The sequence below is a fragment of the Mixophyes fleayi genome, chromosome 3 (assembly GCF_038048845.1).
Source record: "Mixophyes fleayi isolate aMixFle1 chromosome 3, aMixFle1.hap1, whole genome shotgun sequence".
NCBI lineage: Eukaryota > Metazoa > Chordata > Amphibia > Anura > Limnodynastidae > Mixophyes > Mixophyes fleayi.
In genome coordinates this window covers 287,748,753-287,765,319 of record NC_134404.1, presented here as the reverse complement: position 1 = coordinate 287,765,319, position 16,567 = coordinate 287,748,753, and the positions used below count along the sequence as shown (strand labels likewise).

The 16,567-nt window shown below is 38.0% G+C and overlaps 1 protein-coding gene across 1 annotated transcript in view; it reads left to right on the top strand.

Moving 5' to 3' along the window:
• Positions 1 to 16,567, top strand: part of LOC142144644 (nephrocystin-1-like) — a 65,424-nt gene that overhangs the window by 34,937 nt on the left and 13,920 nt on the right. Inside the window, exons 12-18 of the mRNA XM_075203742.1 lie at positions 3,765 to 3,893; positions 4,653 to 4,727; positions 5,685 to 5,795; positions 8,051 to 8,133; positions 12,306 to 12,382; positions 12,911 to 13,010; positions 16,208 to 16,320. Of these exons, the coding sequence (XP_075059843.1) occupies positions 3,765 to 3,893; positions 4,653 to 4,727; positions 5,685 to 5,795; positions 8,051 to 8,133; positions 12,306 to 12,382; positions 12,911 to 13,010; positions 16,208 to 16,320 (688 nt within the window). The remainder of the gene's footprint in view (positions 1 to 3,764; positions 3,894 to 4,652; positions 4,728 to 5,684; positions 5,796 to 8,050; positions 8,134 to 12,305; positions 12,383 to 12,910; positions 13,011 to 16,207; positions 16,321 to 16,567) is intronic.

Genomic DNA, 16,567 nt, shown 5'->3' with positions numbered 1-16,567 from the left:
GCAGAAAATGTCAAATGTGTTAAATTCTTTGCATTTAAGATCGTTGGTCAAGTGACTTTGTTGGCAGTATATAGAGTGCCTAATGCTTGTTAATAGGCAAGAAGGAATTAAAGCAGAGTTTATTTAATTTGTGTATCTGTGTACTTATTCACTTTGAGTGTGATGTACACTACGGAGAGATTGGAGAAAACATGTATGTTTATATAAACACTCAGCTCTCTTGTGATTGTATCAAACACAGTTCAGTGTATATTGTTTTGTAATATTCAATGGAGGTATTTCATCATGTGTTTTGTGCCACAGGCAAAATATTTTTTCTCTAGTGTGTATGTGACTCACTTTTAGCTCACATTCTATAGACAGAGGTAGCTCAAATAATTAAAGTGCACCCATCACTTAAAACAGTGGGTGCTGCCATTTTGTGGGCTGCGCCAATATTAATGAGAGTGCAGCCTTGGTGATGTCACTGCTTGTAGAAATTGTGTGGTCACGGCAAGCGCAAGTATCACCTAATTCCATGTCGGTGCCATTCAAAATAACACGATTCACTTCTTTTTACGTTGTCAGGCAAATGATATATAATTGCATACCTCTCAACAATTAAAAATCCCAAGTCGGGCCATGACCATACCCCCTCCAAAAAAAGGGGATGTGCATTATAATGTGTCCACTATGACGTGGGACCACGTATTAATGGACGTGGCCATGGACCCAGGCGCATGCAGTGGTTCTGAGAAGCTGCCCCCAACCACAGGCAACACACCCTTGAATTGCCATAGGTTCAGAGACACTTACATCATGAGCAGGGACATAACTCCCAACTTATGCGAGTCGGACAGTAGGACAAACCCGTTAAATTGGTAGTGTCCTTCCGAAATAAGTTTTAGATAAGTATGATGAAAGCACACCAATCCTCTTATAATGAGAAAACAATGTGTGTTTTAACATAATAATGTAATCAACATCAGTCAGCAAAATTCAGTATATGCATAATGAGCACATTGCACAGTGCACACAAAGTCTAATGTAAATTACTTGTATTACAAAGTTCATAGAAAATATTTGCCTGAAATAAATGTTACATTTTAACTAAACTAGTGACTTACGCCTAACTCCTAATTTCTATGTATTGGCTGCAAAATATTTTTTGTCTATTTGTCACAATCTTCATTGTATGTGAGTATCTAAACTGGAAATGAGTATAAACCAAGGGTACTCTTTATCATTCCTTATATGGCCATGTGGCAATAAATATGTGAGAGGTAAAGTACTTTTACTGTGCAATAAAATATGTAACATCAGAGAAGAACAAGGAAAACCATCGCAAAACATATTAGTAGGTTAATTGGCTGCTATCAAAATTGACCCTAGTCTCTCTCTCTCTGTGTCTGTCTGTGTGTGTGTGTGTGTGTGTATATTAGGGAATTTAGACTGTAAGCGCCAATGGGGCAGGGACTAATATAAATGAGTTCTCTGTACAGCGCTGTGGAATCAGTGGCGCTATATAAATAAATGGTGATGATGATGTTAAGTAAAGTAGACAACTTTACATTATATAGAAAGTGTACGCATTTAAAAATGTATTAAAGGCTGTGTGGGTTCTCCATGTGACCTGTCCTAATGTCTGGACCTGTGCATTTTGGCCACTCATAGCACGGGGGTGTTGTGAGGAGTTGGGCAGAGTGAACAGTAAGTATGGAGTAGGCGAAAGGACATACCTAGTTTTGTTGAGCAGTGCACAACATTTCGTCTTGATGAGTGACATTAATGATATGCAGTAAAGGGGTGGAGAGAGCATATTTTTAGGGGCGTATGGCCATTTCTTTTCCACAAAAGGACTTGCTTATTGAACCAGCACATAGCTGGTGGAGACTGGGTCAACTTTTAATTAGAAGCATTTATCCCCTCTAGTTGCCCTTCAGAAAAGTGCATTTCTGAGCCCAGTTTGCCTAATGTCAAAAAGCTTCAAACACACAAAAAATGCCTTAGGTAATAAAAGTAGTCCTGAATTCTCCTTACTGTTATGATTCACAAGGAAATTACATAGAGCAGTATTTTAGGAGAAAAAAATTGTTTTGTTTCTGTTGATTCATTTAATCTTTTTTTTTTTCCCTTTAAAAGTTTTTATTAATTTTGTAAAAGTTTTTTAAGGGGTACAGAAATGAAAAGGGGGGTAGTGGAGAGGAGGGAAGGACAATAACAAATGGGTAAGAAGGGAGGGGGGGGGGTACGTAGTGGGTAAGGAACACAACAATATATCAGCAACTTTTAACTAAAGAAGATGCATCAAAAAACCCTTTCAATGCGTTATACTAGGCACATGAATGTACTGGGTGACCCAACCTAATATCATCCAGGTAACCAAAGGCATATACTATACACAGCTTTAACTCTTGAGCTCTCCAGATCCGTCCTAATCTATATATTTAAGGCCTTAGCTCTTGCACTTTGCTGTGGATCCTGTTTCGGTGCCCCCTCACCATCTGTCATATATACATGCCACGCCCACCATTTCACCAAAGGGGAAGCAGTCGCTGTGGAATAAGGCACTCCAAGCGTTTCCATTTCAAAACTGAAATTGGTTTTAGAAATAACTTTTGCCATTGGAGGAGGAAGGGGCTGTTTCCACGCCTGGGCGATCGCTGCTCTAGTGGCTATGAAGATCTGTCCCATCACGTATCTATCCCACTTCGGGGTTGAAGCTGGGTAGTGATGTAGTAGAACCAATTCAGGGGTCAAATGTACGTGATATTTAAATACTTTATTAAGGAGTAGAGCTACCTCATTCCACAGGGGCTGCAGCACTGGGCAGGACCAGAACATATGAAGTATATCTCCCTTCTCCGAGCAGTTACGCCAGCAAGTTGGGGGGGTGGATGGCCATATTTTGTGTAGTTTTTCTGGGGTGGCATATAATCTGTTTACAAGTTTTACTAACATTTCTGTGTGCTTAAGGCATTTGGTAATTTTGAATGCGTTCAAAAAAATATGCTCCCAGTCTTTCTCCGAGAGATCCAATCTGAGATCTGCCTCCCACTGAAGCTGTACTTTGGACTTGGGTGGATCAGCTTGCGCCTGCAAAATATTATACCAACTCGTTATGCCTGCTTTGTTATTCCCCTTAGTCAATTTAGAGTAGTATAATACTATGGGCGGGCCGATTGGTCTGTTCTTAAGTGGCGGGGTTGCAAGCCAGTGTCTGATCTGCAAGTACTTGTAGAAATCCCCTCTAGGCAAGTGGTAAAGATCACATAGGTGAGTAAATGATGAGAGTCTACCTTCATCAAATAAGTGGCCCAGTGTCTGAATACCTCTAGCTGTCCACGCTGTCAGATTTAAGTCAGGAATCTGTTTAGCCGCCGCTTGAATGGACACGTTAGCTGTTGGGCGCACCACCCCCTCCGTATCTCTGCATAGCCGGTCCCATGTTACTAAGGCGTCTCTAGTAAGGGCAGGCAAACTGTTAGCAGGGGGCCTCAAATTCTTTGGGCACCCATAGGAGATCTACTAGTGGAAAGTCAGGGTTGCAGGCGCGCTCCAGGTCCACCCAAGGCTTCTCGCCCTGTGGCAGGTACCAGTCTCTCACCTGGGACCATTCATTTAATCTTTAAATGAGGCTAAATCTAGTTTGCGAATGTATCTTTGTACAACACATTAGGAAATGAGAGATTGTCTACACTTATTTTTCTGTCAATGCTTTATAATTTTTGTAAAATAAATGTCAGTTCTTGGGGTAACTACAGTTTATCAATTTATTTGCACAGATTCTATCTCTGCCCACCCGAGTCTCATTGATTTTGACATTATGGAGCTGCAAAATGATTCCTCTGCCTGGGGCTAGCATTCAGATTCTTAGCAGACATGTGCGACTCTGCCTTTTCGATGGCACTAAGGTAAGAAATTTTTTTTTACATGAACATTCCTGTCAGTGCTCACAGCGGTGCACATAGTGAATAAAGATAATATTTATTAGTCTCAGTTTCTTGTGTTTCAGTATAGTGTCTTTTATGTAAAGTATGTTTGTAGTGCTTGCACTGAGGAGCTGATAGACATTGCAAGCTTTAGTGAGACCATTATCCATTATATAAAACAAAATTGTATAGTCTAACTTTAACTTTATTTTCCATGCAATCACAAATTAAACACAGGTCTGCAAATGTAAACTAATGCCTTCATCAAGATTAAGGCCTTTGAAAAGTCTCCAAGGTTAAGAATCTGGCTATATATTTCACCAGTTTATTCATAGAAACTTAATTTGGTATCAAAAACATAACCTACAGGTCCATCTAGTACGCCCTTTTTTGTGTGTGCTTGTTTTTGTTTTATTTCTTGGAAGGGGGTGAATTGATATTTTTTAGGTTATTTTTTTTATTAGTTTTTATGTAAGTCTTAATAGCAGTATGTTTATCCCATGTATTCTTGAAATATTTTTCTGTATGGGTCCGCAACTCACTCACTGAGATCTCGCTGCCAAAGTTGGCAAGTTTTGTATTAGACCCCCTAGCTGCAGAAAAATATACTTAAATATTGCAGAGTTAATGCTCATTCTTTATTTTAAACCAATTACTTGAACTTACCACACTTTATTGAGTTAGCGAAGAACCCAATGCAAATATGTACAGAGCTAAGTCTATGCATTTTCATATTTTCAGGTGATAGGTAATATTCATACAGTAAGAGCTGCATGGCTGCCCAAAAACTCAAAAACATGGACATTTTCTCCTAGGGTGAGTAAGTTTATCCCGTTTATTAAAGTTTGTGTGGCTATTAGTCTCAGAAATACTGTGCTGATCAGTGAGTTGCATTTATAATGAATGATGGTACCTGCCACTGAACTTTGGGTAGATGAATCAAATGACACTGAAAAATACTGTTTCGTTTTATTACGCCTTGCTCAATGTAGTGATTGCATCCAAATCTTACACTTCTACTATATGAATAATGTTTGCTTTATTCCAAATTTTAACTAGTTTAAAGTAAAACCAAGGTTTTAACTCTTTTCTGAAAACCCATTTTCATACCTCCGAATAGTCCCTATTTTGGAGGGACTATCCTGATGATCTGTTGTTAGCCCACTAGTTTCTATGAAAGCACAGAAATAAAGAATAAAACACATTCAGGAGGGAGCAGTGTGGCTGTTTTAGATATAGTGAATGTCATTTGTGTAGGACAGTTGTAGGTGATTTCCAGCTAAGCATATAATTCTAGGGTACTTAAGAAATTTGGTAAGTGTACCTGAAGTGAAGGGCATGCTTAAAACTCTAAAGGTTATGTGCTATTCTGATGTAAAAAAAAAAACCAGCCTAGCTACTGCATTCACAATTGATTGAAGCTGTGGATTCAATCTCTTTTATAATTATGATACAGTTAATGATTATGTTTAGAAATGGCGTAGACGGGGTTCTTTTTAAAATCTGGACAGATTGTCATTTCTAACTTTTGCAGTAATTGAACTTTTGTAAATGTATTCTTAGCAGAAACAATTTTGTATGCGCACCATTTAAATCCACCATTTCCTAGTTCCAAGAAAGCTAATTGATGTTCTAATTATTTTCACTCAGCAAGTAATTGTTATAGTGTATTGCTGAAACAGATTGTAAAAATACAAGAAAGTATTTTAACTGCAGTAAAGCTAATTATTTAGGACATATTTTTGTACAGTCATTGTGATTTTATGTGTTTAGGTCACAGGTATTCTTCCAAGCTTGCTGGATGGCGATTGTTTTGTGAGGTCTGGCAGTCAGTCCCCAGACATAGGAATCCTGTTTGAAGTAGGAGTTACCTATATCCGCAATGTAAGTGCAATAGAGACGTGGAAGAAAGGAAACGTAGGGAAGCAATTTTCATGAAAGGACAAAATATTCATACATCTTGTCTTAAACTTTTCTTTTTGTTTGATTTTACATTGAGAAATAATCCCTTACATTTACACTTTTCACAAAGCCAATTGGCTTTGCTAAGTTTCAACTGCACTATTAATATGGTGAGCCATACAATGTACATTCTATTATAAATAAAATATGCCATCCATACCTAAATTAAGATTAAGATGCGTGAATCAGTGTATTGTAGATATTTAAATGTTCTTTTAAGTATTCACGTAATTTCATTGGACTTGGCATACATTCTGAATTCGGGACATATAGTTGTCCGATGACTGCTAATATTATGTATGTGTGATCATTGGCCATCAGCACTAATTGGGGCACATGATCCTGTAATTTTGCCTGACCCTAGAATGTCAGAATTTGCCCAGTTTCATCACCCATATGTGTATCCCACTTGTATACAGATCTAATAATTTATTGCTCAGGCCAAACAGATGAATCTGGCCGGGTGTGGGTATCTTAAGATTGTTTGAATGATGTTTTAAAGATCTGCCAGATCTACACTAAACATTTAGTTTATCTTTCATTCCCATTTGGCTTACCATGCAATTTAAATGTCTGGAGTCCTAAGCTTTCCATACAATGGCCAATCCAGCCATTCAGCCTGACCATCGGTGGGCCGGATCTTTCTCAAATTTGGCCATACGTGTCCAAAAACCTCTATGGGTTGCTATTCTTATCCCCCCTCGTTTGTCTTTCCTGAGGCTTATCTTAGATCATCAGCCAGTCCGGAGCCTAATCTCCTCCCACAGTTCCACTTCATCTCTGTTATGTCTCTATTTTACCCAAGTAAGCAGTCCTCGCCAGCTCGCTTATATCCTCTATCCTCCCTCCTTAAAACCCACTCTCCCAACCCCTGCGTCCCCTTTTCTCTTTTTCCGTTTTGTTTTTTTGTAGATGATGTAAAATATCTTATATTTTCTATTTGGCTTAATATCTGAAACCGTATATTACTGTTTTATTACTGTCTATGCCAAAACATCATCATTTCATCATCATCATTTATTTATATAGCGCCACTAATTACGCAGCGCTGTACAGAGAACTCATTCACATCAGTCCCTGCCCCATTGGAGCTAACAGTCTAAATTCCCTACTATAGACACACACAGACAGAGAGGGAAACAGAGAGAGAGAGACTAGGGTCAATTTTGATTGCAGCCAATTAACCTACCAGTATGTTTTTGGAGTGTGGGAGGAAACCGGAGAACCCGGAGGAAACCCACGCAAACACAGGGAGAACATACAAACTCCACACAGATAAGGCCATGGTCGGGAATTGAACTCATGACCCCAGTGCTGTGAGGCAGAAGTGCTAACCACTAGGCCACTGTGCTGCCCCCAAAACCTCAATAAAAAATGGGCAGCACGGTGGCTTAGTGGCTAGCACTCCTGCCTCATAGCACTGGGGTCATGAGTTCGATTCCTGACCATGGCCTTATCTGTGTGGAGTTTGTATGTTCTCCCCGTGTTTGTGTGGGTTTCCTCCAGATGCTCCGGTTTCCTCCCATATTCCAAAAACATACTAGTAGGTTAATTGGCTGCTATCAAATTGACCCTAGTCTCTCTTGGTCTGTCTGTGTGTGTGTATGTTAGGGAATTTAGACTGTAAGCTCCAAAGGGGCAGCGACTGATGTGAGTACAGAGTTGCGAAATTAGTAGCGCTATATAATTAGATGTTGATGTTGTTCATAATGAAAGAATATATTTAAAAAATGTCTTTATTGGCATGTATGTACAGATCTACAAGATCTGACATTGTTATCAGGCCGAACACTTTTTCTGACTATACATTAGCATAGTCAGACAATGAACACATGTGTTACTTTGCATTTTAGCTGAGCAGAAGGCATGTGTTAAGTATCTCAAGTTATGATGATGGGAGGAGCTGCACTTTGTGTTGAAAGGTAGATTGAACAAAAGGTATTCCATGGTGCTTTTAGTTATAATGATAGTAAATTGTTCTGTGGTCTCTTTCACTGCTTAAATTTAGACAATTTTGAGCACTTACTCCTTAGTATTTCAAGAGATGCTAGTTCACAAGTAAGCTCACAACAACATGTTTCCCCTGCACAATCATTATACCCAATCTCTATAATATTATGTTTGATTGTCATATACAGTAGCATGACATTTGCATATTTACTTTCTTTTATTTGCAGTCAACGGGGGAGAGGGGAGAGTTAAGCTGTGGTTGGACCTTTTTAAAACTCTTTGATGTCAATGGAATTCCAATACCCTCAAAGTAGGTAGAATGAATGTCATAACTTTTGTGATATTAAGGAAACATGCGTTTTCCCCCATTGAGAGGTTTTGGTACCGGCTTGCTATGTAATATATTTTTATCCTTATTCCATGTCTGTATCATCAATGTATTTATTTAATTGTTGGATTTTTTTTAAATTAGGGTAGTAAATGAAAGGTTTTAACATATATTTATTTTATGTATTATGTGTTATTTACGTGATCTAGCAACAATTACAGATATAATCAGAAGATAGCAAGCATGTGGTAGACGTGTGCTTTAATTTTCCATATAAATATCATATAAAGTAGTATAGTAATAAAGCAATAACAATAAAAGAAAAAAATAGAAGGAAGAGAGGACAGGATTAGAGGGAAGGGGGATCAGGGGAAAGGTTTGTAAGGGTGTGACCATAATGGCCTCCAACATTCATTGGCAGCTTAAAGCATTAACAACATTGTATCAAATAAGACAGATTCCATAGTATTATCACCGGGAGATTTTATAGCCTCAAGCTTAGTTTATTAACTTTACACTTGAAAAATGGTCCTTTCATTGGGGCATGTCCACACACTTACTTATAATGATATGTTTTGCAAGCTGAGACACCTCACTGCTGGTTATATATGGGATTAGCTAAATTGTTTTAGGCTTTAGACTAAGTGAGTGTCATTCTACCTAATAGTGCGACCAGTCTGACACCTTTACATGGCTCCAAACATATATTTAAGTATAGCAACTAACTACCACTATAGGAAATCTACCTTCATTGTTGTTGAAACCAGATTCTGATCTCTTGTGGATCTTAAATTTTATTTTATTTTTTTTAATCAGAAATTTTTTCATTGAGAGTTTTCAAATTGAAACAAATAACAATACTAAACTAAGCCCACGCAGGGGCATCAGCAGTGTCATGTAGTTCATCAGCAATCATAAGAAGGAGCGTAGACATTCAGGTATGCCGTAAATGAAAGTCACATATCAGCCTTGGGATTACCGAGCGTACCACCGGCCTGGCTAGGGTACCCCCACAGAATATAATACAAAATGCAGTCAGTACAGGTACATGCTACCCAAACATACTTGTGAAGAAATAAGTAGGTAGTGGCTGGGTACCTGCCTGGGATGTACTATACCAATGGGTCCACCTCCTGTAACCACTCCAAAACATAGGGAATAATCCTCCATCTATGCCATATTTTCTCATACTTGTCAACCAAATTACTGCTCGTATATAGAAATCTTTCATGGCCTAGACTCTAGGCCCTAGAGTGTCATTGACTAGATCAATCCAAGCATCCACAGGTGGCCTGTCCGGGGCCACCCATTTTCCAGCAATTATAAGTTTCGCTAACATAAACAGCATGGTGACTAGCTGTCTAATGGGTATATGTGCCTTCCCCACTAGGTCCAAGCCGAAAAGATACAGTTTTGGACTAAAAGATGACATTCCCACCCCCAGTTGTACCACACAGACCACAATCTCACCCCAGAAAAGAGACACCATCGGGCAGTCACTGAACATATGCCAAAAGTTACCCCCTGGACTCCCCACACTTTGGACATAACTCTTGAACCCCACTAAATTTAGAGGAGTAAGAAAAGTTATATGGAGGAGAAAAACTTGGGTTTGGCAGAACCTAGCAGAGGCAGTGACCTTATATGCATAGTTACCCAATCTTTATTACTCACCCCAACCAAATCAGACTCCCAAGCAATTTGCAGCTCTGGAAGGCCATCCACACTTAGTCTCTCCATAAGGATGAAATAGATGGTTGAAATCTGGTGTGGAGCACCCAGCCTCGACAATTGCTCCCTAAAGGGGTCTGCAAGGAGATTCTGGATAGCCTCCCGAAACTGCAGGTCTCATCAATAAGTATCTATAGAAATGACTCCTAGGGATTCCATGCAATGCCTGAAGCTGCTCAAAGTAAGGGAAGACCGCGTTCTATTAGACAAGCTCAATGTGGTAGATTCCATATTTATGTCAAGCTGTCTCCCCACCCATCTTTTCCAACTCACTGAAATTGGAATTAAACCATAGGGGGGTTTCACGCACTTCAATTTAGTAGTAGTGTGATGATTTTGAGTGAAGATTTTTTGTTTTATAGTGGCCCTTGGCAAAATAAACCTTACTTTTTAAATATATAGAAAAGAAGAAAAGAGTTGAAACAAGAAGACACTCCTATCCTATTAATTTCTTTTTTAAAATACATGGTTTTTCACCTTTATTAATTGTATTCTTAAAAATATTCCTAATTTCTTCCCCGAGCACCCAATTAAACCTTGGCCCATAACGGTGAAATACTAAAACATAGAAAGAGTGAAAGAATTGTGTAATTAGAAAGAAAATAGTGTATATAAAATTGATCAACCGCTAGGTGAGGCCAATAGGTGGAATCCTTTACAATAAGCAATTATACTGTGACAAGATTTATTTCATTTATTAACATGTATTCTTGTCATCTATTTGAAACATGTATAACTCTGATAAGATTTATAAATATTGAGAGTTTATATTGTATTAATAAAATGTACAGTTGTGTGTATATGTTGGTGTCACTCTTTATTATATATACACTCACAGTATGCTTCCAGGTGTCTTCCAACCCTATGAAAATATTAATTAACTGTCAATACTTACTTAATAAAGGAATTTCCTAAATATCCACTTCCTAGCACGCATGCAAAATTTACTCAAATGATTTGGAATTTCTTATTCACTTATTTATCCATATTACTGCAACCAGGATAGTTTCCACATGTACGGTACTTTCAGTCCATTCACTGTCTATTATTATTCTTTGCTGCTATTAGTTGGATAGCCGTTAGCCATTTAACCTTGAGGTATTGCTTCTCATATGGGTATTCAGTATGTTCCATATAAGATGAGACAGTCACCTATTACAACAACCCCAAACACCATTTGGCTGGTTATCCCAAATGAGTACCAGTCCCACGGCCAAAGCCCTGCCTATTATGCATATAAGTGCGGTGACAGCTAGTGTTATTTCTATTTTTACCCTGATTGAAACTCAATCCTAGATCTGCAATGTAATCTGTTCATATCGACATTTAAATGTAGCAAACGATTACTGGGGAACGCCAGACGCTTACTGGTTCCACTTCTGGGTTGTGCCGTCATACATGACGTCAATTACCCGTCGTACATTTAACTCGGTATAGCTTTATCAAGGTTTTTTAATATATAGACAGACAAAGGAAGATAAAGAAAGTCTATTGTAGTATACAATGGTGTTAACAGCATTATTTATTAATTCAGAACACAACTGGCATCCAAGGAAATGCAATAGATGTACTATTTACCTGTTCTACGTAATAACAGTTTTAAAGGAGCATTCCACATTCAGATGCCTTTCATTTATTGACTCGTCCTTACCCTCCTGCATCTTTTATTACCTGTGTCCTTGTGTAATTAGTATCTATGCCTTTTATATGATGAGGTATAGTTATTTTCTTTATTACCCTAGGATACCATAAAATGTTATTGCTTTTGTTATACAATTGTATCCAGGGCAGAGAGAAGGAGCTGTGCTGTATGAGATGTGCTGGGCTGCCTACTGAGATGGCGACATGGCTACAAATAAATGAAGGAGGCTATGAAAATAAAGTAATGCATATAGTAAATGCTGCAAGTGGACATATACAAGGCAATAAATAGGTCCTAACGAGGTGGACAGACTCTTTATGGTGTAGTGACAGTTTATAACTGAGCCTGAAACAACACATATGCATGAAATCTAATTCATTTATATGATCATGACATACGAGTGAGGCAAAACATTGTAAATAGCTAACTACTCCGATGTATAGAAAACTTATTTGGTAACTCTCACCTTTTCAGGCTCCTTTGCTAAATGTACAATAAATGACTAATATGCTATTTAGTAACTTAAACTAATCTCATTTCTGTTTTATGAGTGCATAAAATCTGTTTAACCATCATGTAATTAGTGGAGTTTGATCATCAAATAAAACAAAATATTATTTGCATAATGACATAGTGTAATACATAACTTTCACATGAACGGTGTTATACATAACCTTCATATGAACAATTGATGCTGTATTTCCACAATACTGTGCTCTCTACACAATTATATATATTTTTTTTAATGAATTATATGGACAAGGTAAATTTTCTGTTTTAGGACATACGAACTGACATTAAATGGTGGCACTCCCTATGAACGTGGTGTTGAAGTGGATCCATCTATATCGAGACGTGGTATGTACTGAAGAAAATCAGCAGGATTCTTTACTGATATAGTATATCTATTGCATAATAGAAAAGATTTATGAAAACAATATACAGAAGAACTTCATGCACATGTTGTATAATAATTACATTTATAACCTTCCTTTGTGATAATATGCCTGGAAGCACACTATCACATGACCCTCCCAAGGGAATAATTATAAGGTAGTAGACAAGTCCTCTGTTGCAATAACAAGCCATTCCTATAATTCTGTATCACCAGAGATTTGTGGACCAGACTCTAGTGTATTACAAATGATTTATTGTTTTAGTCCTTAAATAAAAAAAATAAAAAAATCCAGAGCAACACAGCAATGACATTTCACATAAAATCAGATCCTACACCAAGCTGTATACAACAGCAAAAGTGCTCATATATACAGTATAGTAAACATATGTAAATAAATGTGGTTTACTTGAATGCAGCTAGAATACTATTCTGTATGTGTTATTAGCTTCTACTTTAGTGGATAAAACAGTGGTTGTTTTATTCTGTAGCAAACAGTGGAGTCTTTCACAACATGATGACGCAGAGAAGACAACCCCGACTTCTAGTGAAACTTAGATCTCTGAATAGAAGAAGAAGAGACATGTTAAAGTAGGTGCACGTTATTGATTGTTGCTATAAATTTATGTCTGCACATACTGCAACATTGTACCTGTTATCAGCTTTAAATGATACAAATACTGGCTAGAATCACAGTGTGAATTGCTTTAACAAATTGCTATCCTTATGTCCATGTACCTGAGAAAATCAGTATAAAACTGAACTAAAAATTGTAAGCACTATCTACTATATAAATGTCTAGTGGCGTGTGTGGAAAATAAAAAAAACAAGCTGCAGCGCCACCTGCTGGGCAGAGTTATACACTGACCTATATATTTCTTGAAGGAGAAGTGACAGTTGGGAGTGGTTGGTGGTTGCCGGGGGTGACAGTGGGGAGTTTTTAACACCTTAAGTAGCTTGATTTGACTAGAATGCATGAGTATCATGCACGGGTTAACTGACCTACTAAATTCTTAATGTGTGTGGAAAAAGAAACTCAAAAAGGGCTGAAATTTGGTATACTGACATTATTGACGAGTTGAGGGGTCAAACTCATTTTCGTGAGGTAATTTTACCTCATGAACACACATGTGTACAGTGGCGGATCCAGAGGGGTGCGATCGGGGCAATCAATGCATGACAAGAACCTTTTTAACACCTTAAGTAGCTTGATTTGACTAGAATGCATGAGTATCATGCACGGGTTAACTTGTATTATTATATTAAAATAAAATGTATGAATAAAACTAAGTAAATAATATAAGATATTTTTTTATTTTTTATTTAAACAACATTATTTTTTTCCATTGTTGCATTTCAAAGTGTAGCTATTCCCATGTGGTACGTTTCAAGATTGCATCACGGATACCCACACATTTTTTGATTCTGCGCTGCAGTTGTCTTAGTTAAAAAAGTGCAGCTGTCCGAGGGCTTTTTCCTGACATCCATTCTCAAGGGCCTCTAATATACCATGCATTGTAAATTGATGATTGTCAATCCACTGCTATCATGGAATACCATTGCCATACAGAGGTGTACTTGTTCTGAAACAATGTTTAGGTAGATGGTACATGTCAAAGTAACATCCACATGAATGCCAGGACCCAAGGTTTCCCAGCAGAACATTGCCCAGAGCATCACACTGCCTCCGCGGCTCGCCTTCTTCCCATTGTGCATCCTGGTGCCATCTCTTCCCCAGGTATACGATGAGCATGCACCTGGCCGTCCTCGTGATGTAAAACGTGATTCATCATACCAGGCCACCTTCTTCCATTGCTCCATGGTCCAGTCCTGATGCTCACGTGCCCATTGTAGGCACTTTCGTTGGTTAACAGGGGTCAGCATTGCCACTCTGATTGGTCTGTGGCTGTGCAGCAAGCTGAGATGCACTGTGTGTTCTATCACATTTCTATGATAGCCAGCATTCATTTTTTCAGCACTATGTGCTATAGTTGCTCTTCTGTTAGATTGGACTAGACGGACTAGCCTTCGCTTTCCACACATCAGTGAGCCTAAGACGCCCATGAACCTATCATCTGTTCACCTGTTGTCCTTCCTTGGACCACTTTTGGTAGACACTAACACCCCTCAAGACCTTTTATTTTGGAGCTGCTCTGACCCAGTCGTCTAGCCATCATAATTTGGCCCCTTATAAAGTCGCTCAGATTCTTCTGCTTGCCCATATTACCTGCTTCCAACACATCAAAATATATATAATACATATATACTCTAAATATATATACTACTACATGCGCAGCTTAGAGGGAATGAATGTGTTGTCCCCTCTTGCTGCTATTGGTCCATGGCAATCACTCTCCCCTGCCTGTAAAACAACTAAACTGTGGACAGAGCCCCAACAACCCCCACCTAATCACCACTGCTTCCCTTTAAATACCCCTGCCCATGGCTTGACTTCGCACATTATTAGGTTGATAATTTGAACGTAGACAGTATTAATAGGTTGACAATTTAAATCTAGACAGTATTATTAGGTCGACAGTTCAAATGTAGACAGTATTATTAGGTTGACAATAATATTCCTAACCATATAATACTGTCTACATTTGAATTGTCTGCCTAATAATACTGTCTACAATTTAGTTGTCGACCTAACAATATTGTCTACCATGTGAATTGTCGACATTTCAATAGTCGACCTAATGTTGTCCACTTTTTGAATGTCGACCATATGGATGTCTAGCCGTCATCCGCAGATCATCCAATTTGGCTGGGCTTCAATTCATTTGAGATTCATTTTGTGTAACCCTAAATCATGTGGACACAGTCTATTTGAGCTACATTAATTTTGGTACCAAATATAAATCCATAACCCCAGTTCCCAGCTAAACACTTAATCCCAGTCCCAAATCCCTAAAATGTAACCCCTGACCCTAACCAAATTCCTTAACCCAAGTTCATTATGTGTAACTAAAGTCCCAATCTGTTGCTTGTCTGGTAGCCAAATGAAATGCCCAAATTAACCTGCCATTATCAGAGATTTTGGTAAATCTGGTCGCAATATGTTTGCTTTCGGACTGTGTATTCATCTTCCAATGGCAATAACAGGCTCCAGTGACCGTCAGCCGCATCTCATTTAATTTTTTCACCTACATGTGTTGTCAAGTTCAACAGTAATCCTGTTGCAGAATCAGAAAAGAAAAATGTTGGATTTTTATTATTAATGGTTTTTCACTATTTACACTGTTTATCAAACCTTATTTTCTACTCCTTGATATTCTGTACCTTTTCCTCATTTAAAGCACAAATTATGTAGCAGAAATGATTTTTAGATGCTGGTTGCTTCAGTATATGTCTCACAGGAAAGCCCATCCCAAAATCTAATTTATTGCCTCTTATTTATCTTGTTAAAATGTAGTAAGCTATTGCTGAACGGAAAAAAATGTTGGTTCATAAAATTCCTTTAAACAAAAAGTCATAAAGGTAATTGATAGAAAGTTAACAATATATATGGTATATTGGACCACATACTAAAGGTTATTAGAATTCACCAAATTCTTGCATGACCACAACACACACTGTCAGACTGACATTTGTTACCAGAACTCAGGTAGATGAATAGTAAGATGAACAATAGAGCCTAGTAAAAATTAGAAACGTCTCATTGATTCTCTTTTATTTCTAACATAAAGGATTTTGTAAGAGATACTGTGCATGTTGTGATAATGCTTGTTAGCCTGCACTTTTATCCAGAATACTTTTCTTTGTCTTAAAGATTGTGTTTTTTATAGTCTGCTTCCAGAGACATTGGTCGGCAGCATGTGCCATATTCCCTTGTTGGTGTTCTACCGCCAAATCCTCGGTGATGTTCTTCTGAAAGAGAGAACAAGTATGCAGAACACAGGTACAAATGTGGGTTTATTTTTCCCTTTCTGATCATTTTTATACTCATTTTTGTGGAAAAACATTGTTTTCTCTCGTTATTGTCATAATATTACAGGGCTCAAGATTTTTTTTGTATAAAATGGTGAGTATGTAATAAGTAATCTGTGTACATCTGATAAAGGGTATCTCTGGCCCATTGTACTGGCTCTAACACAATTTTTATTGTTCATAGGTAAAGAGCATTAATTGGTTCAGTCCCTATAATG